The 22,512-nt window shown below is 46.0% G+C and overlaps 1 protein-coding gene across 1 annotated transcript in view; it reads left to right on the plus strand.

Annotated features, from left to right (window-relative positions):
• The first annotated feature begins 753 nt into the window (after window positions 1–753).
• Window positions 754–22,512, plus strand: part of BMP6 (bone morphogenetic protein 6) — a 92,014-nt gene continuing 70,255 nt past the window's right edge. Inside the window, exon 1 of the mRNA XM_074146147.1 lies at window positions 754–1,189. Coding sequence (XP_074002248.1) covers window positions 754–1,189 — 436 coding nt within the window. The remainder of the gene's footprint in view (window positions 1,190–22,512) is intronic.

Here is a 22,512-nt window from a genome sequence, read left to right on the forward strand (position 1 = left end):
TTTTCAGGACAATTAGCCTCCGTCCTCTAAGGGCTGGGAGCAGGAACGGGGTGGTTGAAATCCTTTTTCTAAAAAAAGAAACAAGCCAGCGGAGACGCACGGCTAAGGGGGACCGCAGCTCCAGCGCAACAAAGACCGACGGGGCCGGCGCTCACCGAACCTGCTCCTCCGCTCTCCGTCCCCCTCCCGTCCCGCCGCTCCCCCGCTTCCCCCCCCCTCCCGCCGCGGGGCCGCGCTACCTGCGCCCTCGCCCGCTCCCCGCCCCGGAGGAGCGGCCGCCCGCCCCGCCGAGAGGCGGGCGCGCTGGTGATTTGCCTTCGCCTCCAGCAGCCCCGCTCCGGCCAGCCCGCGGGGACCGGGGCTGCAGCCGCAGGAGCCGCTCGCTCGCTCCCCTGGCAGGGGAGGAAAAGTTTGCTGCTCTTCTTCCTCCTCGTCCTCCTCTTTCCCCCCCACCACACGCAGACCCCGCGGCCCGGCGCGGCGACCCCGGGCAGGGGCATGGCGAACTGAGCGGTCGGGCCGGGCCGGGGGGCGGCCCCGCCGCACCTGAGCGGCGGCGGGGGAAAGCTTGCACCGCGGCCATGCGCGGCGGCGGGGGCGAGCGCTGAGCCCCACCGGCCTGGCTACCCCCCGCCGGCCCGGGCGATAGCCGCCGCGGGAGGGTGGGGGGGAAGGAGGGCTGGAGGGCGGCGGGGAGCCCCCCGGGGAGAGAGGGAAGCGGGGACCTCGCCTGCCTCCGCCCGGCCGAGCGCCATGCCGCGGCGGCTGGCCTGGCTGTGCTGCTGCTGGGCGCTGCTGAGCGGCGCCTGCCGCCCCGCCGAGCCCGCGATGCCCGCCGAGGGCGGGGAGCCGCCGCCGCCCGCCGCCGCCTCGGGCTTCCTCTACCGGCGGCTGAAGTCGCACGAGAAGCGGGAGATGCAGCGGGAGATCCTGTCGGTGCTGGGGCTGCCCCACCGCCCCCGGCCGCTGCCGCGGGAGCCGCCGGCCCCGCCGCCCGGGCGGCTGACGGCGGCGCCGCGCTTCATGCTGGACCTCTACCACGCCCTGGCCGAGGGCGCGGAGGGCAGCGCGGGCGCGGAGCCCAGCGGCCGCCCGCCGCCCCCCGCCCCGCCGCCGTCGCCGCTGCCCAGCTCGCAGGACAGCGCCTTCCTCAACGACGCCGACATGGTCATGAGCTTCGTCAACCTGGGTGAGTGCCGGGGTGCGCGGAGTCCGTCCACCCACCCGGTCCGCGGACACCCGTGTCCCGCCGGGGCCGCTGCCCGCGGGCACCTTCCGTGGGGAAGGAGGCGGCTGCTGGCCGGGGAACGCGGCGGGGTCGAGGGCGGCGGTCCGCGGGGGTCTGCCGGACGGGACCCACCTCGGGCTGCGCAGGTTTTGGCCAGGAGGGCAGCTCGCTTCGGTGAAGGGCAAAACCTCCCGTTACCCCACCCCCCTAAAAAAAAAAGCCCCAGAACGCAAAACCCGAGGGGGACAAAAAAGAAAAAGGTGTGTCATTATAGTTTTTAATCGTCTTTTTTGTCCTCATTATGATGACAGTGGTCAGAGTCTGTCGTTTGGGATTAAACCCACCCTGCTGTGGTTCCCGGGCCATGCCGGAGCACCAGTTGTGTTCATTCACTCCGTGCAAGGTCCAGCATGGCACAGATGCCTTTGGGGCTGGAGCAAAGTGACCAATGCTACTCCATGGGGTCCCCATCTCCTTTCTTTTTGTAGAGGGAGTCTGAGCTAGTGTGATGATGAATATGTGACTCTGAGTAGGATATTCTGGCGATTGAGCCAGTGAACGTGATTAAAATTTGTATCATGGAACTCTTGAAATAAGTTCTGTTAGATGTCAACCTGCTCTTCAAACAGATCACGCTGTCAGCATGTTACTGACGTGAAGGGCTCCGAGGTGGGCATTTCAGTGGGAAAGCCATTAAGCTTTTTACTTGAAGGAGCTCTGAATACTAGACTGCAATTATAAGGAAACAGTGTAATTAGATTCAGCCTAATGTGGAGAATGAAAATATTTCAGTTGGCAAATTGCAGGTTTTTTTTTTTTTAGGGAATTCCTGTGAAGCTCAAGTGTCTTAGCTGGTCGGCTGAAAACTCTGTCTTTTCACTAGTGCTTCCAGAGCTCTGTGCCAGAATGATGACACCTGTGAACAGCTCGTCTTATTTTAAAAAAAAATAAAATTTGTGTTTCCTCATCTAGAAGGATAATATGTCACTGCAGCGGGAAACTATCAGTAGATGTGGTCAATAGGTTTATACCACAGTGTATACATTTAGAGCAAATTTAGCCCTAGTACCGAGGGATGGGTGATTTTTGAAGCTGGGGGGTCAGAAGTGTCCCCCTTGCGCAGCAAATGTTTGCTAAAGGATTTGTCTTTGTTGAAATTGAGGCGACTGCAACTCCTATAGGCACAGCGGAGCTGCCTGGGGCACGAAACCCTTACAGCAGGGCAGAGCCCCATAGGCTCTGCATACTGTGTGTGTAGCTGTCAGGGTCTCAGCCTGCTCATTTAAAATTAGTTCAAGGGTGTTTAGGGGTGCTGCGGTTTCAGAGTTCCGATACTTACGATTGAGACATCCTGAAATCGTCCGTCAATGAAGTCAGCGTGGTCTGTGTCTATCTCAGACCCTGGGACGTAGGAATACTGTATGCGTTTTGAGTCCAGAGGGCAGCTGCTTCTGTGCTTCTCCCTTCCCAGCCTCCCCAAAACTCTCTGTCCTTTGAATCCACAGAGCTGCTGTGGCTCTCTCTGTTCTTTGCCTTGGGGACTTTCAGGACCTGTACTTGGAGCTGTGAATTGAAGAGGCGCGTTGTCAGCTGTAGCTATCTGTAAGCAATCCCCGTAGCACGTTTCATTTAAAGGATGTGGAGCAAGGTGCTTGTGAGGGGCTGGGTGATTCACAGAGGAGCTAATTTCAGGGAGAAATGTAAGCATTTGGTGTTTTGGAAGGTATTTAGCCGCCTGCTTTATAAAGTACGAGGAGAGCAGTATTAGACAGTATGCCTGAAAGTATTTGTTTCTTCTGAAAATAATAAAAAAACATTTGTATGATTCAAATCAGGTCTGATAATTTGGATCTAGACACTTATGTAACAACAAGGAAAATTATCCATGTAATGTAGTAAAATAGTGCGATTGAAATGCTAGTTATGAGTCTCAGGAAGTATGAATCAACTGCAGAAATTTCTCATCAACTTCCAAGTTCCGAGTCATAAACCATAATGTCATTTAACGTGATTGTTTGTTACCAGAGGGTTGGCAAATCAGCGGGCTGAGACCGGACAGCTGTTCGGCTGTTTTCTGTAGCTCCTCTGACATGGCAGGGATTTTTGGTGTATTGGCATTTGCTTTTCCACTAAACAATAATTCTTGCCAGAAAATTAGAGAAGCCTTAAGGTTATATTGTGATATAGAAACTGAAGGTGTGATGGGAGAAAGCCAGCCTGTGATCTATCAAAGCAGCTTATCAGATGTAGGCTAGAAAATGCAGTAAAAGATGGTGGGATTGCAGCAGAAAGAAAAGACTTCCTGACCTCAAGGACACTTCCAATGAAGTGTATGCCAAGCGACCCTGAAAACCCACAGCTGGAGTCTCCTTATAAGTAGACCCTGCCAAAATTGTTTTATTTGGTGTTTTCTTCATGTGATCAGACCTGTAATAACATCGGCTTGGTTAAAATTGGCTTCTGAAGAACTTTGTCAGTGTTCAACCTTAGATATCTCTTTTCATTACTGACAGGGCAGCTACCAAAGACATGTGAGGGGCCCTTGCCATTCTCTCAGGATCAGGAAAGTATGGTATTAGCATGGGTATACCTGGCACAGGTTGCCCTGAAGGTACATGTGGGTATGAAGTCTGTGTGGGTGGCCGGGGTGACCTGCCTTCAGGTGCTGATACCGCTTCTGCTGCAGCCCACAACCAGGCAAACATTTGATTGTTGTCAGTTGTGCTGCAAAGACATCATCTAGGTCAGCTGTGTGGAGAAGTCCTGCTTTGTCATGAAAGTTTGCAGGTGTGGATGTTCTTTTAAAAGTGCGTTTATTTTTTCCAGCCCCGTAGCCCAAAAAGAGTCAGTAGCTTGTAGTCACTGCTAATTTTAAATGTTCAGTGCTTCCTGACCAACATACAGATTCCTTCAGTCTGGGGATACAGCAGACGTGTTTTCTGTCTGGGGAAGGCTATGTTTCTTTATGTGCTCAGGGTACAAGTCCTCCTTGTAGAGGTCTTGCAAAGCTCAGGGACTTTGGTGAAGTGGAAACATCTGCATTTTAGATTTCTCTATTTGGGATTTATCAGACCAAGCAGGGTACCAAGCCTCTGTGCCGAGGGATCCTGTACAGCAGGGTTATGGTGCTGGGGGGGAGTGTTTTGGGCCAACGGGTATCCTCGTGAAACTGATCAGCTCCTCTTCGGGAGCATCCTTGGTATAAATGTAGCACTGGCATGTCTTGACGCAGTGCTTTGGGAAAATAACATCTATTAATGTTTCCTATTTTACTAATGTACCTTCGTTGTGGCACCAGATAGGGTTTCTCCTTGCAAAACAACCTGGGGTTAGTAGGGAGATTCCTCTTTGAGGCAATGACACTGGATTGACAGCTGGACTCAGGCAGGCATCCCTGTATTTTGCTGCCAAGGCTGTTTTAGCGAGAGCCGTACCGGGTTCCTCACAACAAACCCCTTCTCCCTCTCCAGGGGAGTGAGGAGAGAGGGATCACTGCTCAAACCAAACTGCAACAAGGGCTGTGAGCTGTGGCAGACCTAAAGTCTCCCTCATTTCCTCTGGCTTGTCAGTGCTGATGTGAAGGGGAGCTGCTCTCCAGCCCCTGTTTGGCTGGCTGATGTTTTTAGACCGTGGTGTGTGCCATGTGTAGCAGCAGAAACAAGACTCTTGGAGACTTTCCTACTTTAACTGTGGCCAGAATTATTCCCTTTATAATGAAAGGTGCTGTGAAGCAATCCTGTGTTAAAATGGGGAAGGAGCTTGTCTGGTCCTCACCCATGCCTTTCTATTCCAGCATCTGCATGAAGGGGAAAAAAAACATGGGCTTTCCATAAGAAAAACCAAGGAATCCAATGACAGTCTTTGTGGGTTTCTGCTATGACCCAAATCTGGGGCTGTTGACAGCTGGAGAGCTGTGCAGGAGAAGTCTGAACCCATCAAACCCTCCATGGACAAGGACGGTAAAAAGTGTGCTTTCGGGTTGTGGTGCCTGGTTATCCACACCATCCTGCCTTTTTGTACGAGACAACAGCATGGATTCACCATATCTCTCTCTGTATTTTTGGAGAGTGGGTTTTCCCCTTTCGGTCACAAGACCCACAGGTCTCCTGGGAGGTCTTCAGGCAAAAGATGAGGGGAAACCCAGCTGTTTGCCAGGCAGCCCTGCAGGCAGTCCTGGAGCTCTTCCACATGATTCGAGCTGGAACCATGGTGAAAAGCCTCTTTTATCTTCAATGCCCAAAAACCCCGGCAATCCCTGTCTTCCCTGCAAGACTTCAATATCTGCCAGGGCAAGGGTGCTCCCTTTCGGTGCGAGGGAGCTGCTTGGAGGTCAGTGCGGGGCTCGCTGTACAAATGCTGTCTCTCCCCTTGCCTATAAAGCAGCAACTTATAGATGTGATGTCTTCCAAACGGGCTTTTCATCTTTTTGGCAGCCGTCGCCTACCAGATTTCCTTCTAGGAATGATCTTGCACAAATCCATGGCAAGCACTTAGGCGCAAGCAATATGCCTTCGCTCCGCGTGGCTTTTCACGGGAAGGAAGCAGCGCTCCAGCATCCCCACCTGCATTTTGAAAGCAGGTGAATTTTTTCATCTGAAGTGTTTGATGAGCCCAACTGTCTTTTTACTGGTATCGTGCTTGGTGTCAGGGGATGTAAAATCAGGCAACCAAGATGTATCAGGGACTTTGCATGATTATGTTGACGGGACCGTACCATTCATACTGTCATCCCATCTGTTTATACTCTTGGCCACATGTTGTAAAGGTCAAGACATCTACTCACAGGGAATAAGCGGAGTGTGTGATGCTGCGGATCTGGCTGTGCTGCCAGCTGGCTGTGTACAGCCTCGCACTCTCGGCATGCAAGCAGCGTCCTCCACGTGTGTCCAGAGCAGGCCAGTATTAGAAATCATGAAGCTGATGATGGGAATGAGTTTACTGACTTCTGCCAAACCTTGTATACTGGGCTTGGATGCCAAGACAGATCCCAAGTGTGGGAGAGCAGCCTTATATTTGCTGTTCAACTGATGCAGATCGAGGTCTTCGTTTATGTCATCTCCTTGAAGTAGTCATTGCTTGTGAGCTGCCTGCTAGTGTGCAGCTGACTGATGACATGATTAAAGGAAAGGCAAATGGTCCTTCGATTGCTCTCTGCCTGGCGTTGCTGTTAGAAGTCTTCAGCTCCTCCAGACTCTGCATTTGAGGGACTGCAGTCATCCTTCTGCCGTTGGCCAGGAGCCCTGGAAGATGTGTTGCTCCCAGAGAAGCTGCTGTTCAAAATCTGCAGTATTGAAATGTGTCATGTTTGAATAAGCAGTTTATCCAGGTCTAAATGTCATCTGGACTAAGCTGCTGGAACCAGACCATGTGGCGTTAGCAGGACGATTGTCCTCTGAAAGGTTTTCAGAGCCTGAAATTTTACACTCTCTTAAGTATGGGTGAAATGTTGAAGTCTTACTTACAATAACAACAACAAGTGATTGTAAATGGAAAAAGTTAGTATTGCCAAAGCAGTCATGATTGATTCGAGTCAAATTTTATATGTGTAAATAACTAAAAATTTGCATTTTGAAATACGAACCCAGGTGTGGGGTTGGTTTGTTTGGATTTTTTGGTAAAAATAAAAGCAGCACGTCCTAGTTCTTTTCCTCCAACAAAGTTGAAACTAAACTGTTTCTTATAACGAGGTTTTCTTCTGGCAGTTTCTTCCAGCTGAGCATGGCTTCATCAGAAAATCCCTTGCGCAGCTCTGTCGCGGATATCTTGTGCTGAGCTCCAGCAGGAACTTCTTGCCTCAGGCTTGTGCCTCTGCCGAGGAGCTGCATGTCCTTGCTGGGTCTAACCCAATGCATCATGGCAGTGGTGCTCTCTCCCATAGTTTATATTTAAAACTTTTACGTGGTGTTTGTGATTTAGGAGGAAGGAAGGTGGTGTTTAAACTTCCCATGCTATGGAGGCTTGATTCTTTTTAAGTCATCTTGCCTCATTGCTAACTTGTGGTGGCTTAGAGGAAGATATGAGTTACTTGGGATGTAAACAGTCCCATTGTCTATTCCTGCTGAATCCCAGTAGATGCACAGTAATGCTCTTAAGTACAGTCCAGCGTTTCCATTTGGCAATTTGAAATGTGTAACAGAGAGCAAACAGTATTGCCTGAATGGAAAAAGGGCTCATGGTTGAGAGATTCCTGTTTGTTTTAGCAGGAATCAAAGCCTGGGAGACCAAGGTTAAGGACCAGAAAGCCTTACTCTGGGCATCTGACTCTTGGAGGGTGGTGTTGGGTCATACCTGGGTTCCCTGTTTGATAGGCCAGTGGTTGTAAACATAAAGAGGGTACTTTTAGATTAGATATAAGGAAGAAACCTTTTACAATGAGGGTGGTGAGACACTGGAACAGGTTGCCCGGAGAAGTTATGCATGCCCCATCCTTGGAAGTGTTCAAGGCCAGCTTGGATGGGGCTTTAAGCAGCCTGATCTAGTAAAAGATGTCCTTGCCTGTGGCAGGAGGGTTGGAACTTTGAAGGACCATTCCAGCCCAAACCATCTATGACGCTAAGCGTGAAGAGAGTGTTTTGGACTGGGATTTTCCAGCTGTGACACGCCAACGGTGAGGGGATGTGTGAAAAACGGTCAGTGGGTTGTTTCCACCTTTTTTCCAGTCACGGCTGGCAGAGGAGGAAGAGTGGTGCCTCCTGGTGACTCCTGCATGGCTGCAGTGCTCGCAGCAGGGGTGGCCACTCCAGGCACCCCCAAAGAGGCACCTGCTCCCCAGGGAGCCCCATGGCCCTGTGCTTTGTACCCAGGGCAGGTTCCCAAGGCTGTGGCTTTGGCAAGGACATGGGGCCAACGGCTGCCACAGGGTTGTTGCAGGCAAAAAAAAGCTTAAGCAAAGAAACTGAGGCCCTGTGGGATTGCAGGGGGGTTTAATGCATTGCACTGGACTTCGATTCCTAAAATGTGCTCAGGGTCAGGGCTGGTATTCCCTGAACTTTCAATTACTTAGGCTCCCAGGTGAAGAAACAGCAACGTAAGGTTGGGTGGATTTTTGGGATGGTTTTGTTTGTTTCTTGGTTGGGTTTTTTTTTTATTTATTTAGTGATGGCATGAGATATTTTTTGTTTTGTTTTTAAGGGCATAAAGATTTTGACAGCACTGCCTGCAGCTCTTTTTATTTCACATTTCAGTGTTCATCATAGTACAATGACAGAATTGAATCAGTGGTAGCAACAGTGGGAATTTTTGGCAAAAAAGGATAATGTAGACAGAGCCGAAGTGTTCTTCTAACTAAAACAGTAGCTGTATTTTCAGAGAGCTAGACATGACTGTTTTGATCCAATGTGGTGTTAATCACAAGAATACATAACTGCTTTCCTATGAACTTTCCCCTTAAAAATATCCAATGATATCACCTGATGTTTTGCACGAACGCTCAGTATAACCAGAATTTAGAACAGCTGGCTCCATATAAACTTGGAATATTCATAGGTCAAATATTAGTGTATAAATAAAAACATTTCGAAAATGAAAACAGAAGCACAGTATTTGAAATATACTCAGTGTGCAGATGTACTTCATGGCTTGAATAGCTTTACAAATTAATCAAGACAGTGTTAACACTTGTTCCGAAGAAGTCAAATTTCCCGATAATAAATGAGAAAGTGTTTTTCAAACAGTATTCCAAAGATGTGTTATCCCATGTATTTTAATGGTCTTTTGCAGTATGAAAGACGTGTGAATTGGCTATTTGAAGCCCCCTTGTAAATAAGATGTATTTGACCAACCCAAAATTTTACCCCTGGCAAACGGAGAGTCACAATTTCTTTTATCTAGTGCAGACTGTAAAGTATGCTGTATTTAAACCATGCACAGAAATGTTCATGGTGAGGTGTACTACTGTATGCAGGCGCAGATGCAATATTCTTATCTTGTCATTAACAGCATTGCGTTTCTGTGGTGTATGCGGTCAAGGTATTAGACACTCTGTTTGTACAAGGGCTAAGGGGTGACATAATGTCTATTGAAGCACAGGCATTTAGCTCCACACCAGGCAACAAGGAGCACTTAAAACATGAGAACAGATTAGAGCTTGCGGGCAGGTTGTGATAGTTGCACCCACAAGCCAAGAGGTGTTGGAAGAAGGAAAGGGTCTGCAGCTTCGGTGTGAAACAGAGGTGCCTTATTACCTCCCTGTGTCTCCTGGGCTTTTTTGAGAGATATATCTGGAAGAATAAAACTGCAAGCAGTCCTCGTAGAAGGAATAAAATTGTCCAAATGTGTTGGAAAAAATGTTGAACGGTAACAAGCACATACAAGATGCAAAAGACTTGTCTGCCTCTGGCTTTGTAAACTCCGTAATAAAATTTGTGTGGACATGAACGCTCACGGCAGCCTACCTTCCGTAGTTTTCTAACCATGTTAAAAGTATCTGGAGTAAGGCTCTGTATCAGGGAATAAAGAAGCAGTTGGAGCTTTAATTCCTCTTAAGTTCAGCAGAGTTGTGTGTTGCAGAAGGGCAAGCTCCTTCTGGCTGAATCCAGATGAGCAAAGGTCGGAGAGGCACTTTTTAATCACCAGATGCTTTACAGCAAAAAAGGACGAAGCATTTTCTCTGTCGCTTGCCATGGGCTTCCCGTTCATATTTCTTCTCTTCTTGTACCCACGCTGCTGGTGTTGGCCAGCTCAGCTGTGACAAGTGCACTTCTTTGTGCAGAAAGAGGCATATCTATATTTTCATGATGATGCCAAGCCCGGTTCCTCAACATGTTTGCGTGCAAGCTGTGAGAGGCTTCCTGGTTCTGACCTGTCCTGCCTTCCTGGGGTCAGACGCAGGGTCCCTTTCTGCACAGGGGTGGTGTGAAGGCACTGTCATGCACCCACCTTGCCAGTCTGTAAAGCATTAGGGATCAAAACTGTCTCAGGCATCTCTAGTGGTCAGCAAGGGATGCTGAGCAGAGAGATAAAAAAAACAGGCTTTTAAAATTCCCAAAGAAGTAGAAAAAACTGAATCTCAATTACATATGTAAGTGGGAGAAGTTGTATGCTTATTTTTAAGTATCAACTTCATGATGAATTGATGGGACCAATTTGATAGGGTCCTCGTTATTAAATCTGCTTTTCTCATTGCAGTGTGCATCTAGGCTGTGCACGACTTTAGTGCAAAATAGTAGGAGCATAGTTCTAAAACTTCAGTCTGGTATGTAATTGGTATTTGAGTATCTACACAAAGATTAGATCCACAAGTATAGAATCCAGGTGCTTGCCTTAAACAACGAAGCTTGGAGAAGTCGTTTTAGAAAAGCAGCAGTCTCTCTTGCCCACAAACCATGATCATGAGACTGCATTTCAAGCATGCAGACCCTTTTGCTTAATTATTGTAACATCAAACGTCTTCGACATGAAAGGGACCAAGCAGTGGCTATGCAAGATAATGACTTGTTTATAAAAATAATTTAAACAGCATATGAAAAGGATAAACATGCGTGTCCTGCCAAAATTCACTGTATGTTCTGCAGGCTTTGGTGATTGTGAATCTCTTGGCTTGCCCTTTCAATTTCTCCTTTTTTTAACCCACAAAGAAAAAAAGGCAGAGGGGGAAGGGAGTGAAGGAAAAAGGGAGATGTAAAAAAAATTCTCATATTTAAGGAAGTTCCAACTTATTACGCTATGGAAGATAACTAGAGAGAAAATACGTTTAACACACTACAAGAGAGATTTTCACTTTGAGATGTCTCTGTCTTGTCTCTTGCATGTGATAGTTTTTACACTTTAATGATTGTAGCAGCTGTCCTGTGCAAAAATGTTCCATTCTGTAGGATGTGTAATGCTCATTACTTTACTAGACAACGTAAGGATACTGCTCTGTCTCTTATCTGGGACTTCAAAACACTTCATAAGCGTTGAAGTCTCACAGCATGCTCTGACGAATGTCAATTACTACTATACTCATTTTCCGAATGGCTAAGCTGAGGCTCAAGAGGGCAGGTCTGGATGGGGGCTGTGATGAGGTCCCTGAAATTCTTGCTTCCAGTCCTGTGATTTAACCATGAAACTGTGTGCCATGTTATTGTTCTGGCAGGTGCCCAAGTGGCTCGTGGAGTTGGTGGAACAGGAGGGTCTTATTTGGTGAAACCTGTCCTTATTGAGGCTGCAGCATCAGTCAGCTGGAGACGACAACTTCTCACTTGGCTGAGGCTTTAGTCCTTCCTTCTTGTGAAACTTGCTCATCTGTGTTGCACAATCTGTGCCTACGCAAGCAGATGTGCTTGCAAACAGCTCGACACCTCCAGTCTCTGTGGGTGCTACCTGAACACGAATATTCATCAGGCATCCATTTGTATGTGGTATCTATTATTTGCCTTAAGTGATGGCTTTTGCAAGAAAGCAGCTCTTCCTTTTGGGTCTCTGACCGAATGGTGCAGGAGACACCTGGGTACAGTGGGTGGTAGCATGAACTACTGGTTTTAGGCTAGGTAGCAGGCTCTGGTTTTAGGCTCTTCTACATAAACATAAGCTGGTTTCCATGAGGAGCTGAATGGGAAAGAAGAAAGAGGTCACAGGCTAGCACATTTTTCACTTCAAACTATTGGAGAGCCTAGTAAAGATTTGGTTAACTTTTGGTAACATCCATGATAATGGTAATGTCCATACTGCAGGGTGGTAATGTCTTTTGGTAATATCCGTACTGCAGGGAAGCTAATAGTAGGTGTTTTTCTGCATTAACTGTTAGTTTTGTTGAGAAACTATGAATAAAAATACGGTGTAATGGCTGAAGTCAGTATAATGACTCCTTTATGTTTCAGGAGCTATTGGGATTGGGTCTGCCTGATACTTTTGCTATCGCTAGTCTCAGTAAAAACAGTCTGTTGCTTCTGGCAGCCAGAGAGCTGGCAGCTCCGACTCACTGAGACTTGAAGAGATAGTTCATTAATTCATGGCACTTTCCAGAATAAACATGGCAAACCTCCTCTGAAATAACAGACGGTAAATCCTCCTTGTCACTCAAGACTGCACATTTGTCTTCAGAAAGGGGCTGTGAAAGAAGCTGTCCATCTCCTAATGAATGAGAAAATAAATAGAAGAAGAATTGTGCATTGTGTCGTACTTGACATGGCGAAGTTTCGGGGTGGAATAACAACAAACTTTTCCTCCCGTCTTATCCCTGTTAAATGTGGACTTAAACCAAGAGATGCCCTCTGGGCAGACTATCAGATGGCATAAACTATCGTAGCTCTTTGGCACGGATCCCTGGTGGGAACGCCGGCCTTTTTTACTCCTCCTTTGACTCTTTTTGGGAAGGTAGATTTCAGCACCTCTTGGCTTCAGGTCCTCGGGGGTGGGACCCTCTGATTTCTCTGTGCTACAGGACTTGTGAAGGTTGCTACAAGCTGGGGTTGCTGGGAGCGCACAGATGTTTTGTGCAGCTTGTTATTTTCTATGTTGGAGGTTATGAGTCAGATTACTGTTACCAAAATGTTTATGTGAAATCATTTCTGAGTCATATATTTGCATCATATACAACCTGTCTGACAATCAAAACATTCAGCGCTCAGCTAATGATTATACTAAGTTTTCCAACACTCTGCTCCAACATAACATAATTACACAGCAAAGTGCAATATATTACTTTGACAGGGCTCTTCATGCATCTTGTGATGTCAGAACATCATCATTGCTATTATTTGAAATTATCAGAGAAATATGGACTTTGTTGCACAAAACAAAGTTAAAAATAGTGAGAGGCATTCACTCAAACAAAATGCCCTCCCTGCAAATGGGCTTTTTTGGTCCCCAAGAAAACATATAATTGCTTAGTGCTTTTAACCTCATTCTGTCCAGAGAGGTGCCCGACCAGGGTTAACTGGTGAATTAACAGACAGTTGAGGATATTTGCATGGAGAAATTGTTTGAATACCAGGATTCAGCAGCTGCCCAGGAGGCTGTTTGGTAGTTTCTGTGTAATATGGTTTATAAGATGGAACCGGAGTATTTTGAGCAGCGTGGAAGACATAAACAGTCTGTGAACGACAACTTAATGCACGCTGTGTTTATCTGTTATGTGAGTTCTAGCATAAATAGGGGTTGCTTACAAAAATATTCTGAATAATTAGGGCAAACTTTTAAAATTATATTTACCTTCAGGTGTGTGAGAACTAGGGCAGGAGTGTTTTCTGCTATGTCCCAGTGAAATTAGATACTCCTCTTTAATTGTTTATTCTAAAATGGGATAGGAGAAAACCAAAGCACACACCCCCCAACTCTGTGCTGAAGAAATGGTCAAGGAGATGAAAAGTATGGAGGGGCATCGGGCTCCTCTTTTGTTTGTTTTTAAATAACTATGTGAAAAAGCATATAGATATTTAAGTGGAAAACGATTTTAGGGCTGACTTGTCTGAATTTGGTTTACAGTCTTTTGAAATTGGCTTTGGGAACTCAGTTACAAGTGTGGAGGGCACTGGCAGGTCCCTTTAAGTCTAAAATATCATTGCATTTCATTGCTCTTACTGAACTGGCAGAGTGCAATGCGCAGGATGGATTATGATGACATTCTTTACGTTCCTAGTGAAAAAGGTATGGACAATACAGTAGTGGACTTTCCTGGCTACAAGTGTCTGAACTGTGCTTAGTAATTAGGGATCCTGCATTCGGAGCATTAAAAAGCATCCCGTGCAGTATGAGCAAGCACCATCTTTGCTTATGGACTCTCCTTGGCCAGCGTCAGTGGCAAATACATAATTGGACTATGAGGACCAATATATTGTGAAGTGTAGTGGAAAATGCCAAAAAAAATTTCAGTTGGATGAAGTCCATTTGTCCTGTGCTAATTTCTAGCCCTGTAAACAAACACAGCTGCTGAGTGTAGAATCAGTGCTCAGAGTGGTTAAAAACAGTGATGCATTGCTAGTGAGATCACGGCAGAAAAAATATGTAACATATGAGGCTGCAGTAAGGATCAAGACTATCCTCAGCTCTGATTAATTGTTTCTGTTTATATATTTTCATCTATTTATGATGCTGTAGGGTAAGTAGAATGTAAAGATGGCTTTTTAATTGCCAGACCGTTCAGCTGAGACAGTCAGAGTATTAAGTATTACTGAGCCAGTTGTCATGAAGTTTTGCAAAAGGGTCTGAATTGGTGACCAAGAGCTTAATGAATGTATATGTACGTGCTTTATATTTCTCTTTTTCTTGCCAATATGTCAGCAGTTTGGTCAACTGGGCTTTGTTAGTATTTATTAATATGTATGAAGGATCTGTGCAGGTAGGTTTGCCTGTCACTTCATCTTTATTAAAATGTCTTCAGGAGTATTGCACTACTGAACAAGGGACCTGAGGCTTCAAACATTGGAAACCTCAGGGCCAAGCCTGCTAGGTCATTGGCAAAGCAGCAGCACTTACACTGTAATTTGTCTTGTGGCCCAGTTATGTGTTTTGACATCCCTGAGCTGACTAATTGCTCTGGGGAAAAAAAAGGAGTAAAGAACAATCTTGGTTACTGTAGTAGAAAAGACAGCTTCCAACCTCCTCTGTCTATCGCATCAATTATTCAGTCACTGCTGCATGGTCATCTGCAGGTCTAGCAGAGAGGGCTCCTATGGCTTGCCACAATGCAATTAATAATGCGCTTGATATCGTATTGTGCATCACCTATCCTACCTCAGCATTAAAGAGACTTCTTTTTCTGCTTTGGCTTTGAGAAAAGTGAAGGCTAAAAGAGCTAGATAGTTCAGGTGGAAAGTTGTGGAGATTAGACAAGACTCTGCTTCATCACATGGGTTGTTAGGGAATCCTATAGTGCAGCAGGCTCGTACGTATGTTGTGTGTTGAGGATGACTGAGGTAGCAATGTCTACATGCTCCATGTGAGGACTGACTTTTGACAAAGCCGTAGTGGTACCTATGAAGGCTTTTTGCCAGGCTATTTGCCTGGTCCTTGGCCACCTTGGTTGTACATGCGTTGCTGGGAGGTTGTGAAGCTGAGACCCAAGTTCTGGCAGCTCAGTGGTTTGCTTTGGGTTCTGCAGTTGCAAGGCAGATCTCTGTGAGCTCCTGGCTCTCTGCCCCTCGTCCTGTCCCAGAAGCCTTGACAAGCTGCCTAGAAGTCCCAAGAGCATCAGGTTATCTCTTCCTGCAAATCTCCATCCACTTTGTAATATTAGAATCTTCTATGAGATAGACTTGGTCTTTTGAACAGCTCCAGTTTGAGAGTTTCAGACATTTCACAGCCATCTGGGGCTTTGAATTGCACTAGATGCTTCACACTTTCCCATAGCACATGGTGGTGGCACCCTCTTCAGAAGCCGCTTGGGGCTTGAGAAATAATTGAGTGTCTGCATTGCTGCGTACTGGACTGTGGTATCGTGAATTTTGTCGTGTCTGCAGAACACAACCAGGGCCCATCAGTGGCCAAGATTGTGGAAACTCTCCTTGCCTCTACTCCTACTCAAGTATATGCCGGCATGGAGAGTTTAATTCTTGAACTGTCAGTCTGGCACTTTCCATAAACACTAAATTGACTCAGAGTGGCTAGGTCTAGTGCTATAAAACATACTGTTCAGGTCTTATTGCCAAGAAAAAAAACCCAACCTGTAAATAGCAGACTTACAGCATAGGGGCTTATTTCTGTGCTTATGCTTTTTACATTTCCACTTTTGCACCAGCTTGGCAAGAAGCTAACTTAAATGTCAAAACTATTTTTATGTAAATATATGCATTATTAAATCTCTTACTCATAAAGCAAATACTACTTTAAACCCACACAAAACAGCTGAAGCTATATATATTTTCTCACTACTGAATTTGGCTTTTAATGACTTGGAGTGGACTGTCCAAAATAAAGTTAGGAATCAAGGGCACTTTATTTTCCAGCTAGTAACATATGTATTCTTGGCTTTGGACTGTACCAGTTTGAGATGGAAGAAATCTTGGATTTGTACTGCAGATCCTCTCAGCAATTAAAAAGAGAGGGAGATACCATGGTTAAACAAACACATTATTTTTAAATTAGCAAACTGTTCTAAAATTCTACAAAGCTACAGAAAAATTTGAAGGACTGTTAAGGAAACCTTGAAGACTTTGATATCAAACAGTGGCATTTTGATGTGTTTCTCCTGCTGAAAGTACAGCCTCATGCCAGATTCACAGGCAGCAGTTACCTAGAGAAAAAAGGCTGTAGTCTGCAAAGAGTCCCGTAGATTTCACTGATGCTATTTGAGGAGTAAGGACAGCAAAACCTGTGCTTAGCAAGTATGAACAAAACCAAACCTGAAGTTAGGGGTTGTGTACCAAGCCCAGGTCGTAATGTCCTGGGAGGAGATGCTCGCTTTCCTTCCTGGGATTCATAGCTTGTCTCCACATCATGTGTTTTCTTGTCCCACCACCCTCCTGCCTGCAGGAAGTTGCCTGAGGTCAGTATCAGTTCCTGAAGATAAGGAGGGAAGAGTTGCTTCAGAAATTCATGCAAACAAGAGCTTGTTCCTGAATCTGAAAAATACCTTGCTAGTGCTTTGCCACAGTCTCTCGACGGGATTCACCTTATTGCTGTCATATTGCTCCCTGCCATGCGCTTGACATTGGAGCAGCTGTAGCAGAGTTGTCCACTGGTTTTGCCTTGTCCTCTGTGGCAGGCAGGCCTCCCCTGACTGTGCAGATGCGTTCAGGCTAACTGGAATGCAGAGAAGCAGTGGAAGAAGAGGGGAATTCTCAGCAGAATCACATGTGATCTGCCCACCCAGATTTCAGTTCAAAGTTTTAAGTCAGTTACCCAGCAATTCAAACCATCTTTGGCTGGGCTGCAGAATATTTGTCTGTTGCTATGTGTGGCATGAGGGGCGCGCATCACTACTTCTGCTCTTTCTGGTTGAATAAACCCAAGCTGTACTTGAGGAGAAAAAAATTATCAGAGTGCTTTTTGAGGCAGATGGGCTGTGAAAGCTGCCTTGGTTATCTGAGGCTGAAGTTACTGTGAAGCACAACTAGGGGAAACCCCTGAAAAAAAACCCACCCTTAAAATGTTGGATACAATCACAAGGAAAATTTGGAAGACCCCGCCAGTGTCGGAGCAGATGCTGCAGTTGGTCATGGGTGGGTCATGTCCAGATGATCTCTTGGGCTGGCTACACATGCCTGACTTCATGGGCATGGAGGAGAGGAGAGACATGGGAGGCAGGAGGAATGACCAGAGAGAGGGGTATGTGCGTGGGTCCTGGCCCTGGCCTGTGCAGGCAAGTGAATTTGAAGGATGGTGTCCAAGAGATCCTAGTTTTCTAAAAATAATGTTTCAGCTGGATGAAACCACGGCTCTCGCTGATGCAGCTTTTGATTATTTTACCTCTTATTCCATCTTTCCTAGTTTGCATGATTCAGACCTGTGTAAACACTAGTAACAGTGCCTCGTTGCTGTGGGAGCGGAGCTGCATGGAAGTGGCAAGGGTCACAGGGGTAAGAGGTTTGCCATCTTTATTAGACCAACCAACAGAGCTGAGGAAACAGGCACTAAAAAGCCTTCGTCCTAAAAGCCTTCTTATCCATGAGATCCCATGGGTGTCCCTCGGTGGTGTCCTGTTGAGCTCCCCGGGTGGCTGTGCAAGCGAGGGGTGAGCCAGCTTGGCCAGGCTTCCTCAGGAGGGAAGTCTGGGGAAATGAGGCTGTTCTGCTTTTCTTGTGATGTCCTCTCCTAGGAAACCTGATTGTAATGTTCTTCATTCTTTCTCATTAAATGCAGTGTGTGTTAAGAGGCTGCTAGTAGTAGGCTGGTCTGGGTTGTCTTTAAACACAAGCCTTAAGGAAAAACTGAAACAACAGATGAATAAAATGGTTGTGGTTTAGCTTGCGCCATAAACACTGTTTTCCTTTTTAAATACATTTTTGGAAGGTGAGGGGAAACCAATTACAATTGAGTTTAAAGCAAGCAGACTTTCCTTTATTTGACTGAAACGTGTGATTCATCTTGACCAGCTTCTTCTTCATTTTTAAATCATTGTGCTTGTGCCGCATTCATTCCCTGAGCTTATTTTGTTAACCTTGCCACCTGAACAAATTAAGTAATTAAGTGTGTGTCTTCATGCGGTGCTCCCTTAATTATGTACCTGCTGGTCACAGTTGGGACACCTATATTTTCATCTGCTTCTCTCTGTAGCCAGAGGACAATTCACCTTGTAGATGTGTGGGGGGTTTTTTTTGTTTTTTTTTCCTAGCCTTCAAAAACTTAAATTTCTGAGTATTGGGCAGATTATGTGAATACACTTAAATGTCCTGTTTTTCCATTGCTTTGGCATTTCTGTGTATGCTTGGAGTGCAGTGGCAGTAAGCTAAGGTACAACAGTTGTACAACAGTTGGTACTTTCATTAGCAGTGTCAGTGCACACAAAAAACCCAAATCTGAGCAAGAAAGGCAAACTGACGTTGGGACTAGCAAGGATCCTCAGGGCCATCGCAGACAACAAAGTTCTAGGCGTTTTGTCCAGGCAGCTTCACAGAAGTTTCCTCCCATGTCCCACAGGTCACAGGGCTCCTGCCAGCTGCCCTGGAAAAAAATTAAGAGCAAAGAAGTAAAGAGCAGCACCTACAGTGTAGGCTGCTGGGGCAGATGTGCCCAGGAGCAGGAGAGATCAGCGGTGTCACTAATGTCTTGGGTCCTTACAGCAGTGCAGCAGCTGTTGGGTGATGCTGGTTCCCAGGTGGGACACAGACTGCCCTGAGTGTTACAGAGGCAAGAGAAAATAGCTAACTCACAAACTCTCCCTGCTACTTTGATTTGAGGAAAATGTCCCTGTTGGTCTTAGCTTTTGCAAGCGTTGTCTTTGTGTGTCAGATTGTCAGTAACTCAGTAATTGGGTTTTGTCAGGCTCTTGCCCCACGAGAGGCGCTGACGCTCTTCCCCTAGCTGGGATCAGTATCTGATGCTTCACAGGACCACAGGAAAAAAGGCTCAGGCCATTGATGTAAGTCATGAAATGTGGGACTAATATGGTATAACTGTGGGCCAAACAAACAAGGAAAAACGATGATCACCTCCTACTTCATTGCGCTCTGGCGGTACTGACAAATTTGACACTTCTGGCCTCATTTCCCAAGTTTCAGGTTCCCATTTCAGGAGCTGCAGGAGCAGTGATTAAGTAGGACAAAACACTCCCCAACTCTTCTCCCAGTTTTTCATGTGGGTGTGTATATTCTGTGCTCACACTGTCTTCTCCTGCTCAGCACCGCCAGCTTTCTCTTAGGAAAATCTGAAATTTGCAGCGAGAAGGTGTTGGAGGCAGCTTGTGAGAGATGTAAATCATAGGAACTGTGTATTGGCTAGGGGGGAAGGATCTCCTTTTGTTGAAAATTGGCTTTTTGGTCTCACTTGTGACATCTGTACTGGTATAATAACACGTGCATTAATATTTGTAGAAGCAGTGGCTGAATGTCATTGTTCAATGAAGGCCCCAGACATGAGTGTTGGTTTAGATAAAGTTTGATGTTATATCCTTGTTATGTATACGACAGAGAATGAACTCAAAAGATCTTGAACTCCATGCAAAATTATTTCAAGTGGTTTGTGGCCAGTAGGTACCCTGTATCAGGGTAACTGGTTTAATTGGGATATTTTTCAAGAAAATGAGACAGTTTCATGATAATGGAGGAAAAACCCTAGAGTTTAACCGAAACAGCATTAACAGATTGTTTGTCTCTTGGAATGCAATCAGTGAGCTGTAAGGGTAGTTAAATAGATACAAAATTTAAGTGACTCTACTCTTCGTAAAGAAGCAGCTAAATAAATATTTCATTAAAACAGTGAAGTCAAATTGCAATAAATTTTATTATTTAGTGCACTTTTAAGGCCCCAGGACAGGAATATATCTGCATTCAGGAAAGCACTTAAGCACGTGCTTTCCTGAATAGGGACGGTCTAAGGCTTGTACTTAAGTGCTTTCCTGAACGTGGGCCAAAGCTTTCTAAGAGTTTATTTTAAAGACACTCTTCCCTTAATTAAAACACTTGGTCAAATTTAACAATTAGGTGTCAGCTTGCTTACTGTCACACAGCAACTTTCTGTAGCAGCAGGCGGTAGCACTATACAATGACTGAGGTCAGGAAGTGAAGACTACTTCATCGGTTGACACTAGGATAGGAAACTTGATTTTTATGGGCCTCCCAATAGTTCCCTCCGGCGAGTGCCGGTGGTCTAAAATAAATCGAAGAGCTTTGCCAAGAAGTGGCCCAAAACTGTTTACAGGGTCTGCATTAGAACCAGCCTGAGCTCGAGGCTTCTCCCCACTGCACCGGTGCTGAGCAGCGCTGGAGCTCTTGCCGGTGCTGTCCGTACGTGTGGCTGGACTGCAGTTGTCCCGCCAGATGTTTTGTTCTGTTTATGCAGACGTTAAATTTTTATTCGATCATTCCTCACAAGCATCCAGTTGCTCTTTTTCTCACTTTGGTGGCTGGGAGCCAGTTGTGCTAATGGCACTATCGGATGAGCTGGGGGAAGTGGAGTCATTGCAATGCTACTTCTCCCCCCGCTGGGGTCCTGGGCGGTCTCTGTGGCTCTGAAACGTTAGGATGGAGCACTGCTTGCTCCTCCTGCCCTTCCCTGCCTTTGGTGATCGCTGCTTCTTACCTGAAGGAGCAAGAGTTGCCGAAGCAGTTAGGAAGTTGCTTTGGTGGGAGGGAGAGGTGGGACCCAGTCACGCTAGTAATGATGAAAATGAAGCTGTTCTGGAATGTGTTGCCGATAAGTTCCCGCAGTGCCAGGAAACAGAATAGTAAGATTTTTTTTGCTAGCAGCTTGGAGGCAGACAAGTAACTTTTATGAGAGCATTTGCGTGCTGTGCTTTGGGCATCCCTGTCCAGAAGCCATGTTGGTGACGTGCTGGAAGTGGTGTTGGACTCATGTCTTGTAGCAGCCTCAGATGACCCAGGGAGGAAGAAATTCACTGTTTGATTTTACTGAGGAGTTGGACTTTAAACAAGGTGTATATGGTTTGAAAGCCTCTTGCATTTTCTTTCTCTCCTCTTAGGTTTAGTGGGCCTGCCCTTTGCCTCATAACCAAAGCAGTTCAGTGCCTTACCCTCCTGCTGCCTGGACTTGGCTGCATTGTTACCACTGTTGTCCTGTCTGGCTTATTTTTATTTTCTTTCCTCCATAATTTGAGATCTCTATTTGTGGGATAACTTGCAGCAATCTGAGCCATTGCCTTTGTGTGTGTGTCTTCCTCTGAGTGACACTTGCACAGGGTTTTCCTCAGGTTGCAATAACCTTGATTTTTAAATCAGCATTTAATTTCTGAAGTCGATAGGTTTTGCCATGGCAAGGCTATTAAAAGTGAGCTGAGAGCAAGTCCGTGCTCTCAGATTTTCCCATACAAAGCCTCGCATGCTGTTGTCTCCTCCTTGTACTTTTGGATGTGGTTTCTACCTGAGCTTGGGAGGACCTAAGGCTTGCTCTCAGCAAGGAGGCAAGGAACAAAGGAGAAAAGTATTTTCATGAAAAAAGGGGAAGAAGGATGTAAGGTCTGGTAAACAAAGTCTGCAAATTGAATTCCTGATAGGTTGAATTTTCCATTTTATGGAGAACGTGCCAAAATACTACAATAAAATACATAATGTGCTTTCTCCGCCTTCCCATTGTAAAACTTGAGAGTCATGGCATATTAACCAAAACCAGATACATCCATTGAGTTTCCATACTCTGAAGCAGTATAGGGTGGGGTGAAGCTGGTATTAATAGGTCTATTCATCACAATAAATTTTCCTGGTAGATGTGGGTGGTTCAGACTCAGTGAAGAAATGGCTCAGAAGCGATCAGTCTCCACCCAAAGAAGCAGGAATTTGTAGCAGGGAGTGTCCCACATACCGGTAATAAAAAATGATGGCTAACTGAAGAGTCTTTTCTTCAAGGGTTTCATTTTAAATTCAGGTGAGCTGAGGTTTAGTTACCACCAAGACTCATTTTGGTTCCTCATCGGTCTGTGCTCCATAGGTAAATCTGCGTTTGATTAAGAGCTGGCTTTAGGCCGTCATCTTCTCACTTCTGTCCCAGCTCACCATAAAAAGCCCTATAAAATATGGAGGTTCTCAAGGGAGTTGACGTTTGCAGTGCTGACCAACAGGAAACCAACATTTTTGTGAATTTGTGTCATTATGTAAATTGTACATTCTCTTCAGAAATTTATCTATTTATTCATGAGTTTAATTGCTATTTCTTTTACAGCAGGGCTTGGAGTTCGTAATGAGAAGTCTGTGCTGGGCGTTGTACCAATACATAACAGGGAAGGCAGCTCTGCCCTTGACAGCTAAGAGGACATG

Source organism: Numenius arquata, chromosome 4, assembly GCF_964106895.1.
Source record: "Numenius arquata chromosome 4, bNumArq3.hap1.1, whole genome shotgun sequence".
In the NCBI taxonomy this organism is placed as follows: Eukaryota; Metazoa; Chordata; class Aves; order Charadriiformes; family Scolopacidae; genus Numenius; species Numenius arquata.